Here is a 22,363-nt window from a genome sequence, read left to right on the forward strand (position 1 = left end):
TGAATATGTCTGTATGTGTCAGTCGCTCAAATCCACACGCTTCGCACCGGCGAAGTACCGCTTTTAAATTTTTATTAAGAAGAAAAGAAAACCTTTTTAAATTGAGGGAAAATATACTAATAACAGTTTGTTAAGGATCTGTTTTTTTGTGAAGCTGCCTTCACTCGAGTGATCTATTCGAGCTGACTTGCTGGCCAACTATAAGCATTACCTGGTAGGTAACCACCCATACAAACAGATTGTGAATCAGACTACGAATGCCGTGAATGTAATTACCCCAATCTACATGTTGTCAAATAAACGAACCACACGCCGTGGCGCAATTTTAGGGGCTTCGCCTGTAGCGCTGACGTCCGAGGTTCGATTCCTGTAAGGGAGTGAAGTGAGTGGCTGGTTACCTACCAGGTAACGCTTATGGTTGGCCAGCAAGTGAGGTAACATCAGCCACGGTGCCTTCAGTTGTGAGAAGCAGATCATAGAATGATTGAAAATAGTTTACTGTCAAATAATGCAAAGAGTACGCGACACGTCTTTCCCCCTTATTCTTGGCTCATCAGGCGTACACACTCACTGCACTCGCTTACGGTAATCGAACCTCGGACGTCAGCGCTAGAGGGGCTTCGCAGCGGTGAAGTATTGCTGTTAAATTTTAATTAAGAAGAAAAGAAAACCTCCGAGGTTCGATTCCCGTAAGGGAGTGAAGTGAGTGGCTGGTTACCTACCAGGTAACGCTTATGGTTGGCCAGCAAGTGAGGTAACATCAGCCACGGTGCCTTCAGTTGTGAGAAGCAGATCATAGAATGATTGAAAATAGTTTACTGTCAAATAATGCAAAGAGTACGCGACACGTCTTTCCCACTTATTCTTGGCTCATCAGGCGTACACACTCACTGCACTCGCTTACGGTAATCGAACCTCGGACGTCAGCGCTAGAGGGGCTTCGCAGCGGTGAAGTATTGCTTTTAAATTTTAATTAAGAAGAAAACCTTTTTAAATTAAGTCTTAAAAAGAGGTGTAAAGATATTGACAATAAGCTACGCAAACCCACCAAGAAATGCAATCGTTTAAATCAAGGTGCGAGTCGAAAAACACCATCCCATAATATTAGTTAACGATTAACACATCTCTATATGTATTGTAAGCATACAATACAACTGATAATATGTTGTGCTTATTTATCTGGTGTACCGACATTTTTGCACGTTTAACGTCTGAAATCTAACGTGGTTTGTGCCCTTCAGAATGAAAACAGTTTGCATTTACCTTTTTAATAAAAGGCGAGCTTTTAAGCCTGAGAAATCACCCCGTAAATGCACACGTTTAATTGCACATGTGTTAATATGTATGCTTACACAGTATTAAAAGACACTCAAAAATTAACGTCATTTACCTTCGTTCCCGCGTTTGACTTGTGCTGTAAATCTCTTCCTTGTTTTTAGTTCACGTGATTACGTAGGAGGCGTGATGACGCGATATGTGACTCCGCCTCCTCCATTAGAGTATATGGACAAAAAACAGGTTCCAGTTATGACCATTACGCGTAGAATTTCGAAATGAAACCTGCCTAACTTTTGTAAGTAAGCTGTAAGGAATGAGCATGCCAAATTTCAGCCTTCCACCTACACGGGAAGTTCGAGAATTAGTGATGAGTGAGTGAGTGAGTGAGTCAGTCAGTCAGTCAGTGAGGGCTTTGCCTTTTATTAATATGTATAGATATAATTTTTGGATGGAGTATCCCTTCAGTAATTAATGTGGATCTGTATGACTTGCCAACCAAGGAACGGACAAAGCCCCCCGCCAAGCTAATTCTACACAGCGTTTTACTATTTTATTTATGGATTTATTAATTAACAATATTTTCTATTCAGAATTTTAAATATGTTTTTTGAAAAATGATGACAAAAAAAGGATTTTTCAACATCTTGCAGTTTAATAATTTGAATTTAATGAAAACAAAGAATCGAAGGAAAATTGAGTTCATTTAGGCCATTTGCACAAAAAACAATTGGGGAAAAAAAAAAGTATTTAGTATTCAGCCAAGTGTTTTCTGAAATTTGGCTAAGAATTTTCATTTCGGTGCATTGCTAATTGTTAGCCTGCTCACGGTGGGTTCCAGGTCTTGTTGCTGGGACTTGGCTCTTGGATGGATGGATGGATGGACTAAGCATTTATCTGGGGGCAGTGTGGTGGTGTGTGTTTAGTTCCACTGCCTCGCAATTCTTGCCTTACAATTATTCAGCTCTCTGTGTGAAGCTTGCATGTTCTCACTGTGGCCATGTGAGTTTTCTGCTGGTACTTTGGATTTCAATCCCACCACTAAGGCATACAAGTCAGGCTAAATGGCAGTGCTAAGGAGACCCAGTTTTATTGGGCATTTTACGCATGTCCTGCTATAGTGTGGCATTTAGTCCAGTGCTGTTAGGACAGGAGATGACTTAACACAAAAAGGTTCAGTTAACGGTTGCCGGGCTAAACTTTTATGTTATTTCTCAATATCTTCCCCCTTAGTGCTTCATGTAGGATTGCCAAATTAACTCAGACAGCCATTTACTGAATGTGGTTAGTCTAATTTTAGGTGTTGGTAAAAAGAGCCCAGCACAGCTTACTGCTCACCGTATCGAGTTAAGATTCAATAAATTCAGTAGAACATAAGCAAAGAAGTGTCTCTCTGAGCAAAGAATTAGGTGACCTCCTGAACTTGGTGGCTTTGATGAGAACATTGAAACCACAAGGAAAACTACTTTGAGAAAAAAAAAGAAAAGAAGTTTCCTTACTCTTTCTACAATTTTGAAATTGCAAGTGGGTACTGGAAAGGAAGTGAAAGTTGTTCAAAGTTGACGAAAAAAGGCAAACCATTTTATGTGTAAAAAAATTACTAGAAGATAATTCAAGCCTCTGCAGATTGAATACATCGGTGTTTAAACAAATTAGGGTCTTTATGTGTATGCATGATGTAATTCATATTTTGTGAAGTTAGTAATGCATTTGCAAACATGGTGGCACAGTGGATGTGCTGTTGCCTCACAGTATAAAGACTGAGGATTGAAACCTTCGTGTTCACTGTGTGGTGCTTGCGTGCTCTTCCCATGGCCCCTGGGGACTTCAGTTTCTTCCCACAACCCAAAGGCATGCAGGTTGGGTGGACTGGCATTGCTAAATTAATTGTAGTTTAAGTGTGTGTGTGTGTGTATGTGTGTTTTCACCCTGTGACTGACTTACGCCCTGTACAGGTCCACCCTAGGTTTTCTATGCACTGCAACCCTGCCCTGGATAAGCAGGTCAGATAGATGGATGTAAGGATTTATTTGTAAACCTGTCCCAGCACTCTGAGCCCACACTTATAACATCCTCAACCCCGTTGTATAAAACTTTTGGTTGTGGAGGCTTCAATCCATCTCAGGGGCACGGAGTGCATGGTGGGAACCAGCAATGGATGGATTGGGATGCTCGTTCATTGCAGGGCCCACTCACACCCACATGGTGCCAGTTCAGAGTCACCAATTCAATTATCCTGAACATTTTTGGGATGGGGTGGGAAAACTAGAGGTACCAGAGGAAAACCCATCTAGATACAGAGAGAACTGGAAAACTCAACAGAGACATTGATCAGGCATGGAAATCAGACACAGAATGTCAGATCCGCAGCATGCCACCCCATTATCATGTTAATTCATAAAAGTTTTACCTATATGTTCTGGCTAAAAATATCAACCCACAGGCCCAACAAAAGAAACAGATTTAGGGCATATAGGGCAATGTATATGACTGAGGTCACCGAGGTGGTCAAAAAACTCCTTGGTGGCAGGGCCCTGGGGGTGGATGAGATACGCCCGGAGTTCCTCAAGGCTCTAGATGTTGTAGGGCTGTCTTGGTTGACACGTCTGTGCAACATCGCATGGACATCAGGGACAGTGCCTCTGGATTGGCAGACCGGGGTGGTGGTCCCCCTCTTTCAGAAAGGGGACCGGAGGGTGTGTTCCAACTACAGAGGGATTACACTCCTCAGCCTCCCTGGAAAAGTCTATTCGGGGGTCCTGGAGAGGAGGGTCCATTGGATAGTCGAGCCTCGGATTGAGGAGGAACAGTGTGGTTTTCGTCCTGGTTGCGGAACAGTGGACCAGCTCTATACCCTTAGCAGGGTCCTGGAGGGTGCATGGGAGTTTGCCCAACCAGTCTACATGTGTTTTGTGGACTTGGAAAAGGCATTCGACCGTGTCCCTCTGGGAATCCTGTGGGGGGTACTCCGAGAGTATGGGGTACCGGACCCCCTGATAAGGGCTGTTCGGTCCCTGTACGATCGGTGCCAGAGCTTGGTCCACATTGCCGGCAGTAAGTCGAACCCGTTTCCAGTGAGAGTTGGACTCCGCCAGGGCTGCCCTTTGTCACCGATTCTGTTCATAACTTTTATGGCCAGAATTTCTAGGTGCAGCCAGGGCGTTGAGGGGGTCCGGTTTGGTGGACTCAGGATTGGGTCACTGCTTTTTGCAGATGATGTTGTCCTGTTTGCTTCATCAGGCCGTGATCTTCAGCTCTCTCTGGATCGGTTCACAGCAGAGTGTGAAGCGGCTGGGATGGGAATCAGCACCTCCAAATCCGAGACCATGGTCCTCAGCTGGAAAAGGGTGGAGTGCCCTCTCAGGGTTGGTAGCGAGATCCTGCCTCAAGTGGAGGAGTTCAAGTATCTCGGGGTCTTGTTCACGAGTGAGGGAAGAATGGAGCGTGAGATTGACAGGCGGATCGGTGCGACGTCCGCAGTAATGTGGGCGCTGCATCAGTCTGTCATGGTGAAAAAGGAGCTGAGCCGCAAAGTAAAGCTCTCAATTTACCAGTCGATCTATGTTCCTACCCTCACCTATGGTCATGAGCTATGGGTAGTGACCAAAAGAACGAGATCGCGAATACAAGCGGCTGAAATGAGTTTCCTCCGCAGGGTGTCTGGGCTCTCTCTTAAAGATAGGGTGAGAAGCTCAGTCATCCGGGAGGAGCTCAGAGTAGAGCCGCTGCTCCTCCGCATCGAGAGGAGTCAGATGAGGTGGCTCGGGTATTTGATCAGGATGCCTCCTGGACGCCTCCCTGGTGAGGTGTTCCGGGCACGTCTAACCAGGAGGAGGCCCCGGGGAAGACCCAGGACACGCAGGAGGGACTATATCTCTCGGCTGGCCTGGGAATGCCTTGGGATTCTTCTGGAAGAGCTAGAAGAAGTGGCTGGGGAGAGGGAAGTCTGGGCATCTCTGCTCAAGCTGCTGCCCCTGCGACCCGACCTCGGATAAGCAGAAGAGGATGCATAGATGGGTGGATGAGGGCAATGTATCAAGTGACATGTTGTTTAATGTGATCTGAGGCACACGGCAAAAGATTCTCTAACAAACAAAGAATCAGATCCATTCATTGGACAAAGAAAACCAAATCTTTAAGACAGTGGTGAAATGCCCTTTTCTCAATGTCACGGGCATTGGGTACAACTCGGCCCCATTAAAACATGAATGTGGACTGCGTGGCATCTTGTCAAATTTTTTCAAATCTGTACACTTGGTCAGATAACCTGGGGGGTTTGGCACTAGATTTAGGGTGCCACATGTAGACAAGCACCAGGGGGCACACTTACACCGGACCACTTTAAAATCTCTAATAAAGTTAACCTTTATGTCTATGGCATATGAAATAATAAATCAATCATCCAGGGAAAAACTCCATGCAAATACACATAAGTACCACAAAGGCAGTGTCGCAGTCGGGATTTCATTCTGGCGCTGTGATGCAGCATCACTAAACACACCCTCCTACTCTTAATCATTGCATCACTGGCTGTCTCAAGCTAACAAACATCAAGATACTTTACCTTTTTGATGGTATCAACCCAACGGACGTCAGACAGACAGTAACAAGCTGGGTTGAAATGGTAAACCAAGTCATGGACCCACAACACATGCTATATGACCACAAACCACCAAGACAACACTGGAAATCCCAGAAATATTTTCTGTCAAAAGCTGGCCAACTGGAGCAGTCTCCGCATGTTGACTGCTAGATGGATGATAACAATGGACAACACCATATGGAGGAACTGGAGCTGAATGACTGCCCACTGGTTCTGATCACAACTGGATGACGTGGAAGGCACTGAACAGATTTTGAACGGGTGTTGACAGGTTGTGAATCAACATGCGAAGGTGGGAACTGTCCAGTCAACCTGAGAAATGAGAATGCAGACATCAAACTATGGAGCACCTTCTCCAAAGTCCATTGTTATAGAAGCAGTGTAGTGAGGAAGCTCTGGCAGATGCTAACCAGACGGCAGTAGCCTGTGCTTGCAAATGATGGAAGGTGGTGTAGCAACACACTAGGAATTATAATTCAGTTTGTATTGGTTTGATTTCAACCATAATAATCATCTGTCATAACCTGTGAATTATAAAATATGCTATACAGCAGGGTTTCTAATTTGCCTGTTGTCTCCGAGTATAAGAAGTGAGGCTCCTGTGTAACAATGGTGGACTTGGGTTCAGCTAGTCCTGAAAGTTGTACCCACACTCATTTACTCTTCAACATGAAGAGATGAATTATTTATGGAATACATAGACATGCATGTGGACAACATGGCGGTGGTGGCAATGCTGCTTCACACTCAAATTCTGCTTGGTTTCGGTCTTTGAGGAGATGGGTGTTCTACCCCAAGTCTTTGTGGATTTAACATTTCTCAAAGATGTGCCCCGGAGACTCTAAGCATCGATGTGTTCGTAACTCTACCCTGTGATGGACTGGCACTCCATCCAGGGTTGGTTCCTCCCTTACATCTGCTAGTAATGGGAAAGGTTTTGACTCGACTAGCGAAACCATTCAATGGACAGATGAATGGACAAGTGTGAACTGTGAATCCAGCAGTTAGCTTGCTCTTATTTTCAGACTTACCTTGACCTCCTTTCCAGTTTCCCCATACATGAGTGATAACTGGTAGATCCTGCATCTGGCCGCCACCATCAACCGCTGTCACCCATTCGTCCCCCTCCTTCTGATCCAGCAGGCTGGTGCTAGCACAAGGAGTGTCATCCATCCCATCTTTACTTTCTAAATCTCTGAAGGATCCTCTCAGGTCTCCACTCCCATGACATCTAGAATCTTCCGGGCACAGGGCTCCACAGCTTGTCCGTCCCCGCACAATTCTTAGTTCCTGCCGAGAAATTTCCAGCTGCAGCTTCAGGCTGGCGATTTCTTTCTCTTTTCTGAGGAGCTCTGCCTGGAAATCAGCGCACTTATTGTCCATCGCTTCCATTAATTTATTTAGCAGGATGTCCAGGGCACTCTTGTGGAAAGCCATCTTCTGCTTGAAGGTGGCGGTGGCGATTCGCTCCGACTTTCCTGCCATGGAATCTGACTGTGAGATGCCTTCGACAGATTCAAGGAGAGAAATTGAATCCAGCCGTCTTCGCATTGGATTAATGGTGGCCAGCGCTGTTAAAAGAAAAACAAGATGATGAAAACCTGAGTGGCTGACACCTGTGAGTCACATGGAGGTAGACGCTGGTACTGGTAGAAGGTGCAAGCATTGAACTGAACATCCTCATTTATTATTATTAGAAATGTAAATTAAATAACAAATTGGAGAAATTTTACACTGTAAATCATTACCTGTAAAAAAATGTAGTTAACAACATGAAACTGAAAGTGTAGACTGTTTTACGTGAAATTAAAGGTACTTTAGGCAAAACCAATAACTGCATAAATAATTTATAAACAGCATAGTGGAGCAATGGCTAGCACAGAAATGGGAGTCCAGATCCCAGGCTGATCACGGCCTGTCTGGAGTTTATAAGTCAGGTGGCAAAGACATGCAGCTCGGGCTGAAACGAAACTCTAAACTAGTACCATATGGGTGAACGTCACCCACGGTGGGCCACTGCCCCATTCACTCTGCTGGTTCCTGCCTTGTGCCAGATGCAGGCAGAATGAGCTCCAGCTTCAGTGGATGAATGGATGGCTATTCCACAACAGTTTTGATCCATTTCATCTGTTTGTTTACGAACCCACTTAATTCAGCATTAAGGTGCAATAAGCCACATACTTAAGGAGATCTTAGACTCGAGAGTGTGGCCGTTACTTACTGATGTGTACAGGCCTTCATTTTAGAAGCAGGACTGGGCTTTCTCAACTAATACCAAAAAATTCACTGAGTGTATGAATTTCTGTACCATATGCTGTTCAATGGTGCTCAACAGAACATAAAGGAGCTTGGATCGCTGACAATTAAGGTAATTAATGAACGACCAGCCAACAAATCATTCAGCAGAAGTGTGTCAAGAAAAGCAACTGGGGCTCCTTTATACCAACAGCCTGTACAGTATAGCGCCTCACTGGGACTGGCACTGCCAAATCAGACATTTTCTTTCTTTTAAATTTTCTTGCTTTATAGTCATTCTGGCATCCGTCCAGGCCAAAGTGTGTGTGTGCATATTTATTTACTTACTCATCTACCTATCTATGTGGTTATTTATTTAAAGAGCTTCTGTAAAAAGATAAATTTCCCACTGGGGACAAATACATTTCTCTCTATCTATTTTTGTCCAATGATGGAGGTATGCTAGGCAGTTACAGTTATAGCCTCACGATTCTTTCATTTAAGTTTTTAATAAATGTTTAATTCATTTTTATTTGTATAGATTACAGCAGTTTTTTTTATCTAAATAATGCAGACTATTGGCGATCCAAAATTGCCCCTAGTGTGTGCACCCTGAGGTTGGCTGGCACCCTGCCTGGGGTTTGTTTCCTGCCTTGCGCCCTGTGTTGGCTGGGATTGGCTCCAGCACACCCCGTGACCCTGTAGTTAGGATATAGCGGGCTGGATAATGGATGGATGGACAATGCAGACTACTGTAATTAAATGTGCTTAGTAAATAAATATATATTTCTTTGATTTAACACTGTAGGAGCACTCTTCAAAATCCTGAATCCTTAAAGATACTTTGTTATTTTTTTGGTTCTTTTTTAGTTGGTATTTCCGAATATGTGGAAAAACCGAAATCTTTAATGTATGATAATATATTAGCATCCTGCTAGGCAGCCTAAGAAAAACCGAACTCAGCCTACGATTGTATTCAGCAAGAGTCCTTTTAAAACCATGGCCCACTGGTAATTCACAAATCTGTTTATTGCTATTTACTGTATGGAACCTGTTGCAGATCTAAATTTCTCTTAATTGAAATATAAAATCCAACGTCTGTCGGCTTTTCACGAGAGAACTACTTAACGGATTTAGATCTTTTTTTTCTATAATTTGCTTGAACATTCCGATTGATTTTACGACTTCTCTCATCGCGTAAGTATCATAGTTCGTTTGCTGTACCGATTTATCAGCGCGAAGCCGACAGAGACTCATTGGGCGGCGGGGAGGGGAGGGGGGCCCTCCTCACTAACTACCTCGGGGCGTAACCTTCACTCCGCTTAGTTAGAATGAGAGAACTACTTAACGGATTTAGATCTTTTTTTCCTATAAGTTGCTTGAACATTCCGGCTGATTTTACGACTTCTCTCATCGCGCTAAGAATCAGAGTTCGGTTGTGGCACCGAATTATCAGCGCGAATTCGAGAAAGAGGCTGCGGGCCGAGGGGAGGGTGAGGCGTGACGTCAGGAGTAGGGAGCCGGGCAGGGCCCTCCTCGCTGTCCTGTTTCACATCTAAGCGGGCGGAGCAAATAAATGAAAGGTTATTTCTAGATCTTTCATGTGGATGGTCATCCTGAGAACTCAAAATAGTTCCCTTGCTGCATCGCTCTGAAGAACCACTCTGGCGCCGTCATTTTTAAGAGTGTTTGTCCCCATAAACAAGGTAGCTTATCAGCAAAGGCAGAGAACGCCAATAGATTTACTTCTTTCATTTCGTCCATTCCGCTCACTGACGAGAGAAACGAGGCAGGAACACCGGAGCAGAAATGTAAAAATACAATCTCCGTTCTGAACAAAACAAAATAAAAAATCAAATCGTTTCTAATCCCTGATGCAAAATGCCAGAGGTCACTTTACATCTAGTGAGCGTTGTATTTATTCTGTGCCAGACATGCGCAGCAATGCATGGAAAGCTGCAATATCCATTTGTGATGCTTTTTGTAGCACAAAACCATTTGTGTGTATTAGAGCAAATTATTTACAGTATTAAAATGTAAACATACTATGTTTAATTATTACATGTTCAGCAGTATTCCCTGTGAATTAAAAAAACCTAATGACATATTCAAATGTCCTCTTAATTATAATTTATTTTACTAATAATCTATATATATTTTAAAATTATTCAGTAACTGATGTAGCGTGAATTTGATATTATTACAATAAAGATTATTTAAAAAAATGGAAGAGCGGCTCTATTATTTCCCACTAATAATCACACGATGAAAATAAAGTGAAAATTTTAAAACTTTTCTCTTGTATTTCTGCATAGTTTAAGTGTACCAGAAGTTGCCTTCCACCCATAAACATTTTGAAAAGTACGCTGAGATTCTCCAACTTTGTGATCGAGCGCGAAAGTCAAACTTACCTTTTAAAAATGTGGGCTGCAGGCGCCGTCGGGTCAGGAAATGACGTCAACACACCGTAACCTTTAATTTCTGACACCTGTTTTGTTAGCGCAAGAACACGTACATGTCAATCATTTCGAAAACCACGCCCTAAATGAATGTGTCCAAGAACACACCCCTCTTCTCAGAAAGTGGGCGCCTGTCAATCATCTCGTGAAAACGCACTCGAGAAAGACGACTCGTGAAAGCACACTTCTCTGCAGAACGGCGGTCAAGGCATACCTTTCCTGCGGGCCAACGTGTTAAAATATTCCGTTTATTTCATTGTCCATTTATTTCAAATCAAATGCACGTAATATAATTCAGTGCAGAGGAACCGCAGCCCATCCTAACAGTTAAGTATGTAACTCATTCGTTTTCCAGTTCTGTTTTATTCCAAATTAGCATTAGCGGTGGCCGCAGGCTATCGTTAGTGTCGAGTACAGTGCAAGATTTAACCCTGGAAGGGACGCCTTAGTAATTTTTAAACCGTTATCCCTCTCCCAAAATCCATTTTGGATTTTAGTAGTTTCGTAAGTACAACGGCAAGGGTCGCTGTTCAGTAGAGACCCTTACCGAGCACATACAGCATACCGTTACTGTTTTACTGCGTGGTGTTTTATATTTTCTTAAATGCTGTATTTTTGTGGTTATAAGAGGTTCTTATAAACGCTATGTAATCATTTTTTTTCCTGACTCGAGAAAATCCCCACGTATCATATAAAGTTGGCTGGTTTTAAAATTTAGTTACCGAAGACGTCGAGCTTTTTGGGGCTTCCCCGTATTTTTGGCCCCCTAAACCCTAAAAACGCAATTTTTTAGACGATTTTTTGAATCGTATTTTGGGTAGGAAACCAAAGCCCTAAGATAAAGAATGATCAGAAGGAGCATCAACCGACCCCAGGGATTCACCCCATAAAGAGATGAAAGGGGTTCAAAGTTAATACTTTTTAATACAATTTCGAAAAAAAATTGTGTTGTTGATCACGAATGTAGTATTTTTGACATCTGATTCTTTAGTGGTGGTCCTAGCCCCGTTAGAGTCACTTCCAGAAGGTTAACAATAATAAACTTCAAACATAAGCTGGCGGTCTTAAGACATGTAATGATTTACTTCATGAGAAAGAAGTATAAACAAGAATACTTGCGTCAGATTTCAGGAATACTAAAATCTGTGGTTCAATTTAAATGTTTAAAGTCTAAATATTCAGGATAGTAACAGAAATGTCATTTTCATCCTCTGATAGAGGTCCTTAGAGGGCTAGATCCCTATTAAAATATCAAAAATAACATATTCGCAATCACTGACGTTGAAATAGTATAAAACGATATCCCACACGCTTTACGCTAAATTAGTTGTTTGTCAGCTGTTGAAGAAATACTTGTACCGTTAGTCCAAAGTTTAGATTTTTTTTTGCTGTTTTATTTGCATGAACTTCATCATAGGCAACTAGTGGTGTTACAGCAATATATTTACGTTGAAACTGTAGGACACCATGCCATCTTAATTATACACACACACTATGTCTCATGTGGGATGACAGTGACCAGTCTATTATTCTAAGTCAGACTAACCACTGAGCCACTGTATATATTAAAGAAATGTATTAAATACATATAGGGTGGTCCAGATCCAATTATGCAATTTTCATTACGCTATAACCTATTAGGTTTATTACACAGAGAATTCACAGCACCTTCCCTGCACATAGAGATTTCACTTAAAATTCATTTTGTTGCCGATAGATGGCAGCACCTGCCCTGCATTCCAAAATGGCAGGGAGACGGTTATCAGTCGAACAGTTGCATAATTAGATCTGGACCGCCCTGTATTGCTGCATAGTGATTAGCACTGGTTTAGGACTCTCACTGTCAGTTGAACATCTGGAATTTCTCTGATGTGAATTTTCTTGTGGTACTGCATGACAGTTGGGCTAATTTGTAAGTCAATACAGGCCGTGGATCAGGGTGTGCAGACAAGTGCCCCATGGTTGTGCCTGTCCTTCCATTACTGCATTATTCATGGTTTTGGTGCAACCAGGCATTTCCCTGGCATGAAATGGCAAGCCAGTCTTTAAAAGTAATGAATTTCATTGCACTGTGTATGTATACGTGATGATGTTACTATCCGCATACACCCTCAAGGCAGAGTTATAACACACAAATGGAGTAAGTAGATTTGACTGTCGTTGTTTGGACACAATGTTTACACTATGTATTTCGAAAATAATCCATGCCTCTGCTTTCAGCCAACTAGATTACTGTAATACACTCCTAGCAGGACTACCTGATTTAGACATCAATCAGATGCAGCTAATCTAAAATGCAGCAGCAAGAAACTTAACCAATAAAAATATCTGAGCACACCAGTCCTTGTTACTCTGGTTACCTGTGTCCCTTATCATTGATTTTAAAATACTACAAATGGCATATAAAGCTTGGTAAAACATTCTGGAGCGATTGTCTTCTAATAATCCCAGTCATAATGTTAACTTCTTAAACCCTAATGTGGTCATTATTTCAAGAGATAAGCATAAAAGAAGTGGTCAGAGGGACTTTTGCTGTTATATATCAAAACTCTGGAATGTTTAACCAATAGAAATACACCAGGATCTCTTTAAAACTCCATTTTTTTTATGTTGGCTTTTTCATAGTTGTGTTTATTTTCTTTTCTACCAGTCCTGACAGATCATATATGTATTACAGTATCATATTTATCAACTACTAGCCGTCCCCTGTGGCTCCGTCTGTGTATTAGTGAAACAGGACAGTGAGGAGGGCCCCACCCAGGTCCCCACTCCTGACGTCACGCTTCAGCCCCGGCCCCCTGCCTCTCTCTCGGATTAGCATGCTGCTGCAAGCGAACTTTGATTCTTAGCGCGATGAGAGAAGTCGCAAAATCAACCGGAATGTTAAAGCAAATTATAGAAAAAAAAACCGATCTAAATCCATTAAGTAGTTCTCTCATGAAAAGTGGACAGACATTTGATTTTATACACTTCTTCTTCTTCTTTCGGCTGATCTCGTTAGGGGTCGCCACAGCAGATCATCTTCTTCCATATCTTTCTGTCCTCGTCATCTTGTTCTGTCACCCCCATCACCTGCATGTCCTCTCTCACCACATCCATAAACCTTCTCTTAGGCCTTCCTCTCCTCCTCTTCCCTGGCAGCTCTATCCTTAGCATCCTTCTCCCAATATACTCAGCATCTCTACTCTGCACATGTCCAAACCAACGCAATAGAGATATAAAAGAACGCTAAGGTCTGTGTTGTGATAGTAGGTGACCGGGAGAGGGGGAAATTCCCACCCCCGGGACGCAAGATGGCAGCCCTCTGGGATTGCATGAGAACCCTGTGGGGACCCGTGGCAACTGCCAGGATGGTTCCAGAGCCATGGACTACCGTACTTCCGCCACACCAGGAAGTGCTGCAGGAAGGTCATCAGGGAGTACCTGGAGCACATGCGGGTGCATTATAAAAGGGGCCTCGTCACTCCACTCAAGGAGCTGGACTCGGGGTGGCAGAGGACAGAGCTTGTGTTTGGAGGAGTGAGAGCGGCAAAGAAGAAGGAAAGAAAAGACTGGGAGTGATAGTGCTGTGTTTTTGGACTTCTGTGTGTCATGGTGTCTGTCTGATCTTCCACAGTGTCCAGTCACCTCTGGGCAATCCGATTGGTCAGTTTGGCTTTGGCGGCACAACAAAAGAGGAAGAAGAAGTGCAAGATGCACGAGGAATAAAAGTGTATGAGGCATGCTGGGAGAGTTGCCTTCAAAGATGGCAAGAATAAAACTGGGTATTTGCATATATTTCGGGTGCCCAACAATTCTTCTACCGGGTCCCCCCATTTCAGGGCACCATAATGTTTGGGACAATTGGTGTCAGAGGTGTGTGATTATTCAGGTGCATTTCATTGCTTTATTGGTGCAGATACCCTTAAGTGAGAGTTGGAAATACATATGCGCTTTAATCACATCTGAATTGTCTGATTTTTAATTTTAAACTGTGGAGCAGAGGGGTAAACCAAAGGAAAAATGTGTCTTTGTCCCAAAACATTATGGAGGGTCCTGTATATGTCAGTTCAAAATTGGCCATTGTGAGTAAAACTGTGTACACCATTGCGATCGATTCCTACCCTGTCTACCTTCAGTTCCTATTTGCACCAAACACTGCCAAAATAAGCTCCAGGAATTCCCCCCCGAAATGTTATAAATATTCTTAAATCAATTTATAGTACGATTTAGGTTATATACACATGCACAAAGTCCTATGAAAATTTTCCAATTTGTTTCAAGTTGCAGGTAATTGCACGTCAAGCCTTATATGATGAGCAGCATTAATAAAGGAAAACAAGTAACGATGCCGGCCTGCTGCTTTCTCGTTTTATTGTTCTCTCTCTGCTGTTGATTTTCTAAACCCATGTTTTCCATCGTGGAAAGCTGGAGCGGCAGCATCAGATCTGAACGGGACGCTAATCCAATCACAAATCACAGAGACTCCGATTCTGTCAGTTTAGAGTGAACTGCATGGGTTTAGACTGCGTGAGGAAACCTACCTGAAAATGGAAAGAACATGCAAAGTCCACAGAGAAGGAAACCCCCATGAGAATCAAACCAGGCTGGATCAGTGGGCAGTGGCAGCATTATCTGATGTGCATCAACAGAGTATACTGTAACTGAAACACACATACATACAGTATATGGATATTTTTATGGAAGTAAACTCTCTTGAACTTGCACTCCAACCAGAAGGGAGGATATAAGGGTGGAATTATGGTGATTTTTAGTTTATACTATTTATTAAAGGCCCATGGACACCTTTGTTACCTACAGACGATACCATTTGCTTCAGGCTTATTTACATGTGTGCTCTTGAGTGAATCAGCCGATGTTTCTTAAGTCCGCCTAACAGTCTGAAGTTCTTCCCACATTCTGTGCACATGTACGGTTTCTCCCCGGTGTGAATCCTCTGGTGCCGCCTCAGGATCTGCGCCGTGACAAACCGCTTCTGACAGTCAGGACAGTGGTACGGTTTCTCTCCAGAGTGAATGCGCTGGTGCGTCTTCAGGGCAGGCAGTTGGTTGAAGGCCTTGCCGCACTCCCCACAGCTGTACGGCCTTTCACCCGTGTGAATACGCTGGTGCGTTTTCAGGTTGATCAACTGCCTGAAGGCCCGTCCGCACTCAATACAGCTGTATGGCTTCTCTTCATTGTGAATTTTTTGATGGTTCTGTAAATATTTTTTCAATTTGAAATTTTTCCCGCACTCTAGACAGGAAAATAGCTTGTCCGAAATCTGAAGGAGATGACTTCTTTCGGCACTCTCCTCTTCAACGCAACCTCTTCCTGGTTCACAATCCTCGGGGTTCGTCTGCAGGTTGCCTTGCATGAAATCCAGCCGCACATCCTCGTTTCGGAAACAAACACGGTGATCTTCAGATACTACCAATAAGGCTTTTCTTCCCAAAGACTCACAGCCTGAAGTGTCCAATTCCATCTTGTAGGTCTCCTCTCCAATGCTGCCAGCCTGCTGCTGGTCATTTTTCTGAGTTTCATAGGCATCTGTCCTCAGCTCCTCTTCGCATTCTGAAAAGCGGACAGTCTCCTGCTTTATGTCTTTCCATGTCGAGCAGCTCTGTTGCGCAGCGTCAAGGTGTGTCGCATGGTACTGATCCAGAAGATTCTCTGGTGTGCAAGTTCTTGAAGTCGAGGTCCCTGTTTCTACACAGGGGTCTGCAGCTTCACTTTTATCTAAATTAAAAAAAAGAATGCAAATTTGTTAAATTCAGTGAATAATTAAAAATTTAATAACTATGTCATGTTTTTATGCATGTGCAAATCATTAACTTCTTTTTACTTACAAATACAAAAACATTTAAATTGATTGGGGTGTCCAAATGTTTACACGTCACTGTACAGCCTCTAATAATAATAATAAATTTTATTTCTATAGCGCCTTTCCCATGCTCAAGGCACTTCACAGAGTTTAAGAAGAACTGCAGGGCATACATCATATAGCATTGTACAAACCAGATAAATAAAGAAGAGTAAGATAGTAAATTCAGAGAAAAAGCCTAACAGACACTATAATTGATGGTCTCGCACACACACACACACAGGTTACATGAGCATCTTGACATGGAGGTAAACTGAGAGAAAGGTAATAAAGTCAAGTACAGCTAAACGCCTTCCTGAACAGATGAGTTTGGAGTTGTTTTTTAAAAGAATCCATGGAGTCAGCTGATCTTATTAATTTCGGTAGGTCATTCCAGAGTCTGGGCGCTATACAGCTGAAGACCCTGCTATCACCCATGGAGTGTAGATTAGTGAGGGGCACAACAAGATTACCAGAATCAGAGGATCTTGGTGGGCGGACAGACACATAGTGATGGAGAAGGTCACTGATGTAGTTTGACGCGAGGTTATTTAAAGCTTTGTAGGTTATTAGTAGGATTTTATATTTGATTCTGTATGACATAGGGAGCCAGTGAAGGTGGAGCAGGATGGGTGTGATGTGCTCGCTGCTGCTAGTTTGAGTAAGGACTCTTGCAGCCGAGTTTTGAATACGCTGGAGCTGTGATATAAGATTAGAAGGGGCACCTGCCAGTAGGGAATTACAATAATCGATGTGGGATGTGATAAAAGCATGAACGAGTTTCTCAGCATTAGAAAAGGAGAGGAAGGAGCGACCGCGGGACATGTCACAGAGGTGAAAGTAAGAAAGTTTCTTAATGTGATTTATGTGGGCGGAATAACAAAAGGAGGAATCAAAAATGACACCACGATTCTTTGCAGTAGAGGCAGGTCTGATGAGATCACCGCCAAGACGGACTGGGAAGGAGCTCATTTTATTAAGTTACACTTTAGTCCCAATTTGCAGGACTTCAGTTTTGTTGCAGTTTAATTTTAAAGAGTTCTGCTCCATCCAGGTTTTAATTTCACTGAGGCAAGTTGTGAGCTGAGAAAGCTCTGATGAAGTTCCACTGTTAACATTGAAATAGAGTTGAGTATCATCTGCATAAAAATGATAACCCAGTCCAAAAGTACGAATAATATGGTCAAGGGGAAGCATATAAATACAGAAAAAGACTACCCAGTAAAATTAGTTTGGATGCATACAACGTTTCAGACCTCTTAACTTTTTGCATACTTTATTGTGTTGTAGATTTGAGTTTAAAAGGATACATATGTCATTTTTGCCCATCAATCTATACTCAATAACCCATAATGATAAAGTAAAAACATTGCTTCAAAAGGCCTTGAAAATGCTTTAAAAATCTAAAAGAAAACTGTAATCTCTCATTTATAGGATTATTCAGACCCTTAATTCAGTACTTTTTGGCAGCAATTCCTGCTTTGTCTTCTTGGGTAAGCCTCCATAAGTTTTGCACACCTGGATTTAGGTAGTTTCTCCCATTCTTCCTGTCAGAGCCACTCAAGCTCCTTTAGAATGGGTGGGAAGAATCTGTAAACTGCCATCTTTATGTCTCTACTCAGATGTTCTATGAGGTGTAACTCTGGACTTTGATTGGCCACTCCGAGACTTATCTCGAAGCCACTCCATCGTTGTCTTGGCTGGATTCTACGAGTCATTTTCCTGCTGAAAGGTGAACCATCACCCACAGGCTGAAGTCACATCCACTTCACAGTAGGTGTCTTTAAGGTCCTCTCCCTATTTGATTGCATTTATCCTTACCTCAATTCCCAGCAGTCACCTCGTTCCTGCTGCTAAGAAGCACACCCTTAGCATGATGCTGCCCACCACCATGCTTCACTGTAGAGATGGTATTGGGCAGGTGAGGAGTAGTGCCTGGTCTTTGCCAGACATAATGCTTGGAGCTCTTCCCAAAGAATTTTTTTTAAAAGCATTTTATTGATTTGATTAAAAACAAATAACATTCCATACAAGCAAGTCAAGTTTAACAAAACTAGGTTTGAAGCAAATCAACCCCCCCCAAACCCCAACCCATGACAAAGAGAGCTAGGCCAACAGAGTAAAGCTTTAAACTAGTAAAAATAAATAAACAGATAAATTAATAAATAAATAGAATGAAAAAAGAGGGGAGAGAATCCACTTCTTCAATTTAAATGCTAATTCTAAAATGTTATTGATCAGATCCTGCCAGGTTTTGCACTTTTCCTCTAAGTGAGAATTTGATTTTTTTCAATTTCAGATAGTATATGACATCAGTTACTAGGGATGCACCAATACCACTTTTTTGGAAAACGAGTACGAGTACTTGCATTTCAGTACTCGCCGATACCGAGTACTTGCCGATACCGAGTACTTAATAAAAACATGATTTAAATTTACAGGTAACAGCTTTAGTCATATAATTTAACAAAAAAAAACAAGAAACTCTCGTCTATCCACTGGGAGGTTAGGCTAATTAGCGACACGGGGCTAACACTGCTTGTCCAAATATCCGTGGTGAAACTAAACGCAGAGGAGGCTTGCAGTAGGCTGTGGATATGTTTTTTCACGGAGTCGTGTAGTTTAGGCAGCTCCGTGTCAGTCATGTAGCGGCGGCTTGGGATATCATATCTGGGCTCCAGAACATGGAGGAGACGCAGGAATCCCACATTTTCTACCTCCGAGAGTGGCTGGTCACTCAATGCAATGTACTCGATAATTGCCTGTGTTATTTTCACAGCACGTGGATTGTCTCTGTACATTTTCTCTGGTCTTGCAAGAGTTTGCTGCAGCGTGGGTTGTGTTGGTTTAGAAGCGTGGGTAAACTCTTTGTACTCGTTGTCGTGTTGGGATTTTAGGTGCTTGATTAAATTACTTGTGTTAAATGCGCTACCTTTTGAGCCTCCTCTGGACAATTTCGCTGAGCACAATTTGCAGTCCGCCTTTGTTTTGTCGTCTTCATTCACTTTGAAATAGTTCCACACGGCTGACATGTCTCGCCTCACCTTGCCTTCTCCCCGCTCTGAGCTGCAGCCGGGGCCTGGGGGCGGGCACTCGGCGCCTGTGATTAACCCCTTACACGCCGCTCAAACATAGACATTTCTCAGACCGTGGTATCGGTCCCCGGTATCGGGGGACTTTTAATGAGTACGAGTACTTTAAAAAATGTGGTATCGAGGCCGATACCAGATACCCGTTTCGGTATCGGTGCATCCCTATCAGTTACCCTTGGACTTAAAAAAGGAGAGTTAGGATGAGCAAAATAATAAGTCTACGTGCTAATAGTGTAGTAAAGGCCATTACAGTTTGTTTGCCCTCCTCTACTTTAAGCCCCTCTGTGAGCCCACCAAACACATCTGTTAATGGGTTAGGAGGGATTGTGACACCAAGGCTGTCTGAAAGGCATTTAAAGATTTTGGTCCAAAATGTATTTAACTTTTTGTCACATCAGATCAGAGTCCTTTAAATGCCACTTGGCAAATTCCAAGCAGGTTGTCTTATGCCTTTTTTACTCAAGAGTGGCTTCTGTCTGGCCACTCTACCATAAATGCCTAATTGATGAAGTGCTGCTGAGATGGTCCAACAACCGACAGGTTCTCAGCAGAGGACTTCTAAAGTTGTGTTAGACTGAGCATTAGGTTCTTGGTCACCTCATCCTTAACTAAGGCCCTTCTTGCCCAGTTACGCAGTTTGGCTGGATGGCTGACCAAAGGAAGGTTCCTGGGTTCTTGAGGACACTGTGCTTCTGAGAACACTCAAAATGCTTTAAAAATGGTTGTATTCCCTTGTTCTGACCTGTGCCTCACCACAATTTGATTATGGAGGTCTACAGAGAGTTCCTTCATGGCTTAGGTTTTTGTCCTGACATCCAGTGTGAATGGCGGGACCTTACATAACAGGTGTGTGCCTTTGTAAATAATGTTCAGATTAGTTCAGTTTGACTCCAATCACGTTCTAGACACATCTTAAGGAGAATTAAAGCAAACAGGATGCACATGACCACAATTTGAAGTGAAAACGTTGGAATACCTATTGAAATTTCAGATTTTCATTTTTTTTTAAAAATTGAAACCATTCCGAAAACATGTTTTCATTTTATTACTGAGTGTAGAATGATGCAAAAATGGCACATTTACCCTTTAAAAAATAAATCAATGCACAATGCCTGGTGCAGAATGCGAAAGGGTCTGAATACTTTCTGAATCCACTGTACGTCACATTTTTGTGTTTGTTCTCTCTGAATGTTGTTTAAGTTACCTTTTCCTTTGAAAAAAGCAGAAAAAAAAAACGTAAACTGAATGGGTGTCCACATTTTTTACATTAGTTCGGGCTCTTAAAGACCACCAGCAGAATTATACTAATCACTCATAATGTGTTACATAACACGTTGTAGATGATGCCCCGTTAATTAAAACCCATCAGTGTGTTTTTACAGCACCTTGCAGCAAGAATGCCATCAATGTGTTTTATAGAGTTCCTTTCAGAGAAGTACCACCACAGGTTTTTCGACTTTTTATTATCATATTTATGCAGTTCATTATAAGGTGTGGTGCACTTTTACTATCTTGACTGTGCAGCAGTGGCTAAGGTATTTGGGCCTTAAACCCAAAGGATGAAAGTTCAGCTCCCACTCACACTGTGACCAACAAGAAGCCATGGAAATAGTCTGTTTAAAAAATAAAAAAAGCATGAAACAGTCTGAACTGTAAAAAATCCCAATCTTGTAAGTCCGCTTGAAGAAAGGATTCAGTCAAATACATAACAGTACATAGACAGGCATTCTCTAATTGTTTGCTTTTTTATTATCAAGAAGCGTGGCACAGTATTTAAGGCTTTGGGCTTCAAACCCCGAGGTCGTAGGTGCAGAACTCACTATTTACACTGTGTGACCAATTGTATCTGACATGTCGACTCACATGGTTCACTTCCCACTACTCACACTGTGTGATCAAGAGCAAGTCACGTCACCGGTCTGTCATACAACTGAGGACAAAAATGTGCGCAATTATAGCTTTTATGGCGTAATCAATTTGGATAAAAGCGTCGGCCAAATAAGAAATAATCGCTTAGTCGGGTCGTCAGGGTGGGCAGTTAAGCCTCAAACCGGGGACATCATTCACTCACCTTCTGCGGTGCTCTGTCCGCCCCACGCCTCCTGCACCGAAGTCTTCCAGCCGCGCGCTCGGAATCCCCCTCTCGGTTCGGAGCCCACAGTCTGTCTATGGTCGCCACTCACGAAGCCTTCCTTGACTCCTTTGGCTGTCGGCCGGGTGAGAAGCCGGCCGACTGCGCGCAGGTGTGTTTTCATTTCCCTCAGTTCGCTCCGGGAGATCTCCAGCTGAAACTTGAGACTGTCAATCTCCCGCTCTTTAACGGAGAGTTCGAGCTGGAATTCGGCGAAGCGGCTGTCTACGAACTGGGTGAAGTTGACCAGGACGCTGTCGAGAGCCACCCTGAATGAGGTTAGTTGCTTCTTCAACACCCCGGCGGCTACCCTGTCTACCATTTTGAGGTTTCCAAACGCGTCTTTTTTTCCAGATGAAAACACACTTAGGATGAATAACGTCGCTGTGCACGTTCGTGCCCCTTCCAGGGTCGGTTCCTGCCTCCTTTCCAGTGTTGCTGGGCTAAACTCAGGCTACGACAAGCAGCGACTCTAAAATTTAACTAAGCGGTAAATAGATGGATGTTGCATATTATAACTGTGTAGGTTAGGATATTTTTCCGTTTTAAGACACAGTGACATCGCCTGAGAAACACGGCTAGCAAAAGACCTTTTCCCTACCAAATATGTCCGCCCACTGCGGTCGCGCACGTTAGACGTCATTACGGAATGACAAGAGTGGATCCGAAAGGGTTCAAAAAGTACGCGTAGTGAAAACGATCGGCTTGTGTTGAATCAAGGCAGCA

The 22,363-nt window shown here is 42.9% G+C and overlaps 2 protein-coding genes across 2 annotated transcripts in view; both read right to left on the reverse strand.

Annotated features, from left to right (window-relative positions):
• LOC114661851 (zinc finger protein 343-like) overlaps positions 1 to 7,481 on the reverse strand; it is a 16,584-nt gene extending 9,103 nt beyond the window's left edge. Inside the window, exon 1 of the mRNA XM_028815064.2 lies at positions 6,910 to 7,481. Coding sequence (XP_028670897.2) covers positions 6,910 to 7,429 — 520 coding nt within the window. The 5' untranslated portion in view covers positions 7,430 to 7,481. The remainder of the gene's footprint in view (positions 1 to 6,909) is intronic.
• A 7,272-nt stretch (positions 7,482 to 14,753) lies between these two features.
• LOC114661847 (zinc finger protein 14 homolog) lies at positions 14,754 to 22,231 on the reverse strand. Its single transcript, XM_028815059.2, has 2 exons — positions 21,578 to 22,231; positions 14,754 to 16,290 (listed from the first exon to the last, which is right to left on the reverse strand). Exons 1-2 carry the CDS (start codon positions 21,957 to 21,959, stop codon positions 15,398 to 15,400), a joined length of 1,275 nt encoding a protein of 424 aa, XP_028670892.2. The 5' UTR covers positions 21,960 to 22,231; the 3' UTR covers positions 14,754 to 15,397.
• Between the last annotated feature and the right edge of the window lie 132 nt (positions 22,232 to 22,363).

The sequence above is a fragment of the Erpetoichthys calabaricus genome, chromosome 12 (genome assembly GCF_900747795.2).
Source record: "Erpetoichthys calabaricus chromosome 12, fErpCal1.3, whole genome shotgun sequence".
Taxonomy (NCBI): Eukaryota; Metazoa; Chordata; class Cladistia; order Polypteriformes; family Polypteridae; genus Erpetoichthys; species Erpetoichthys calabaricus.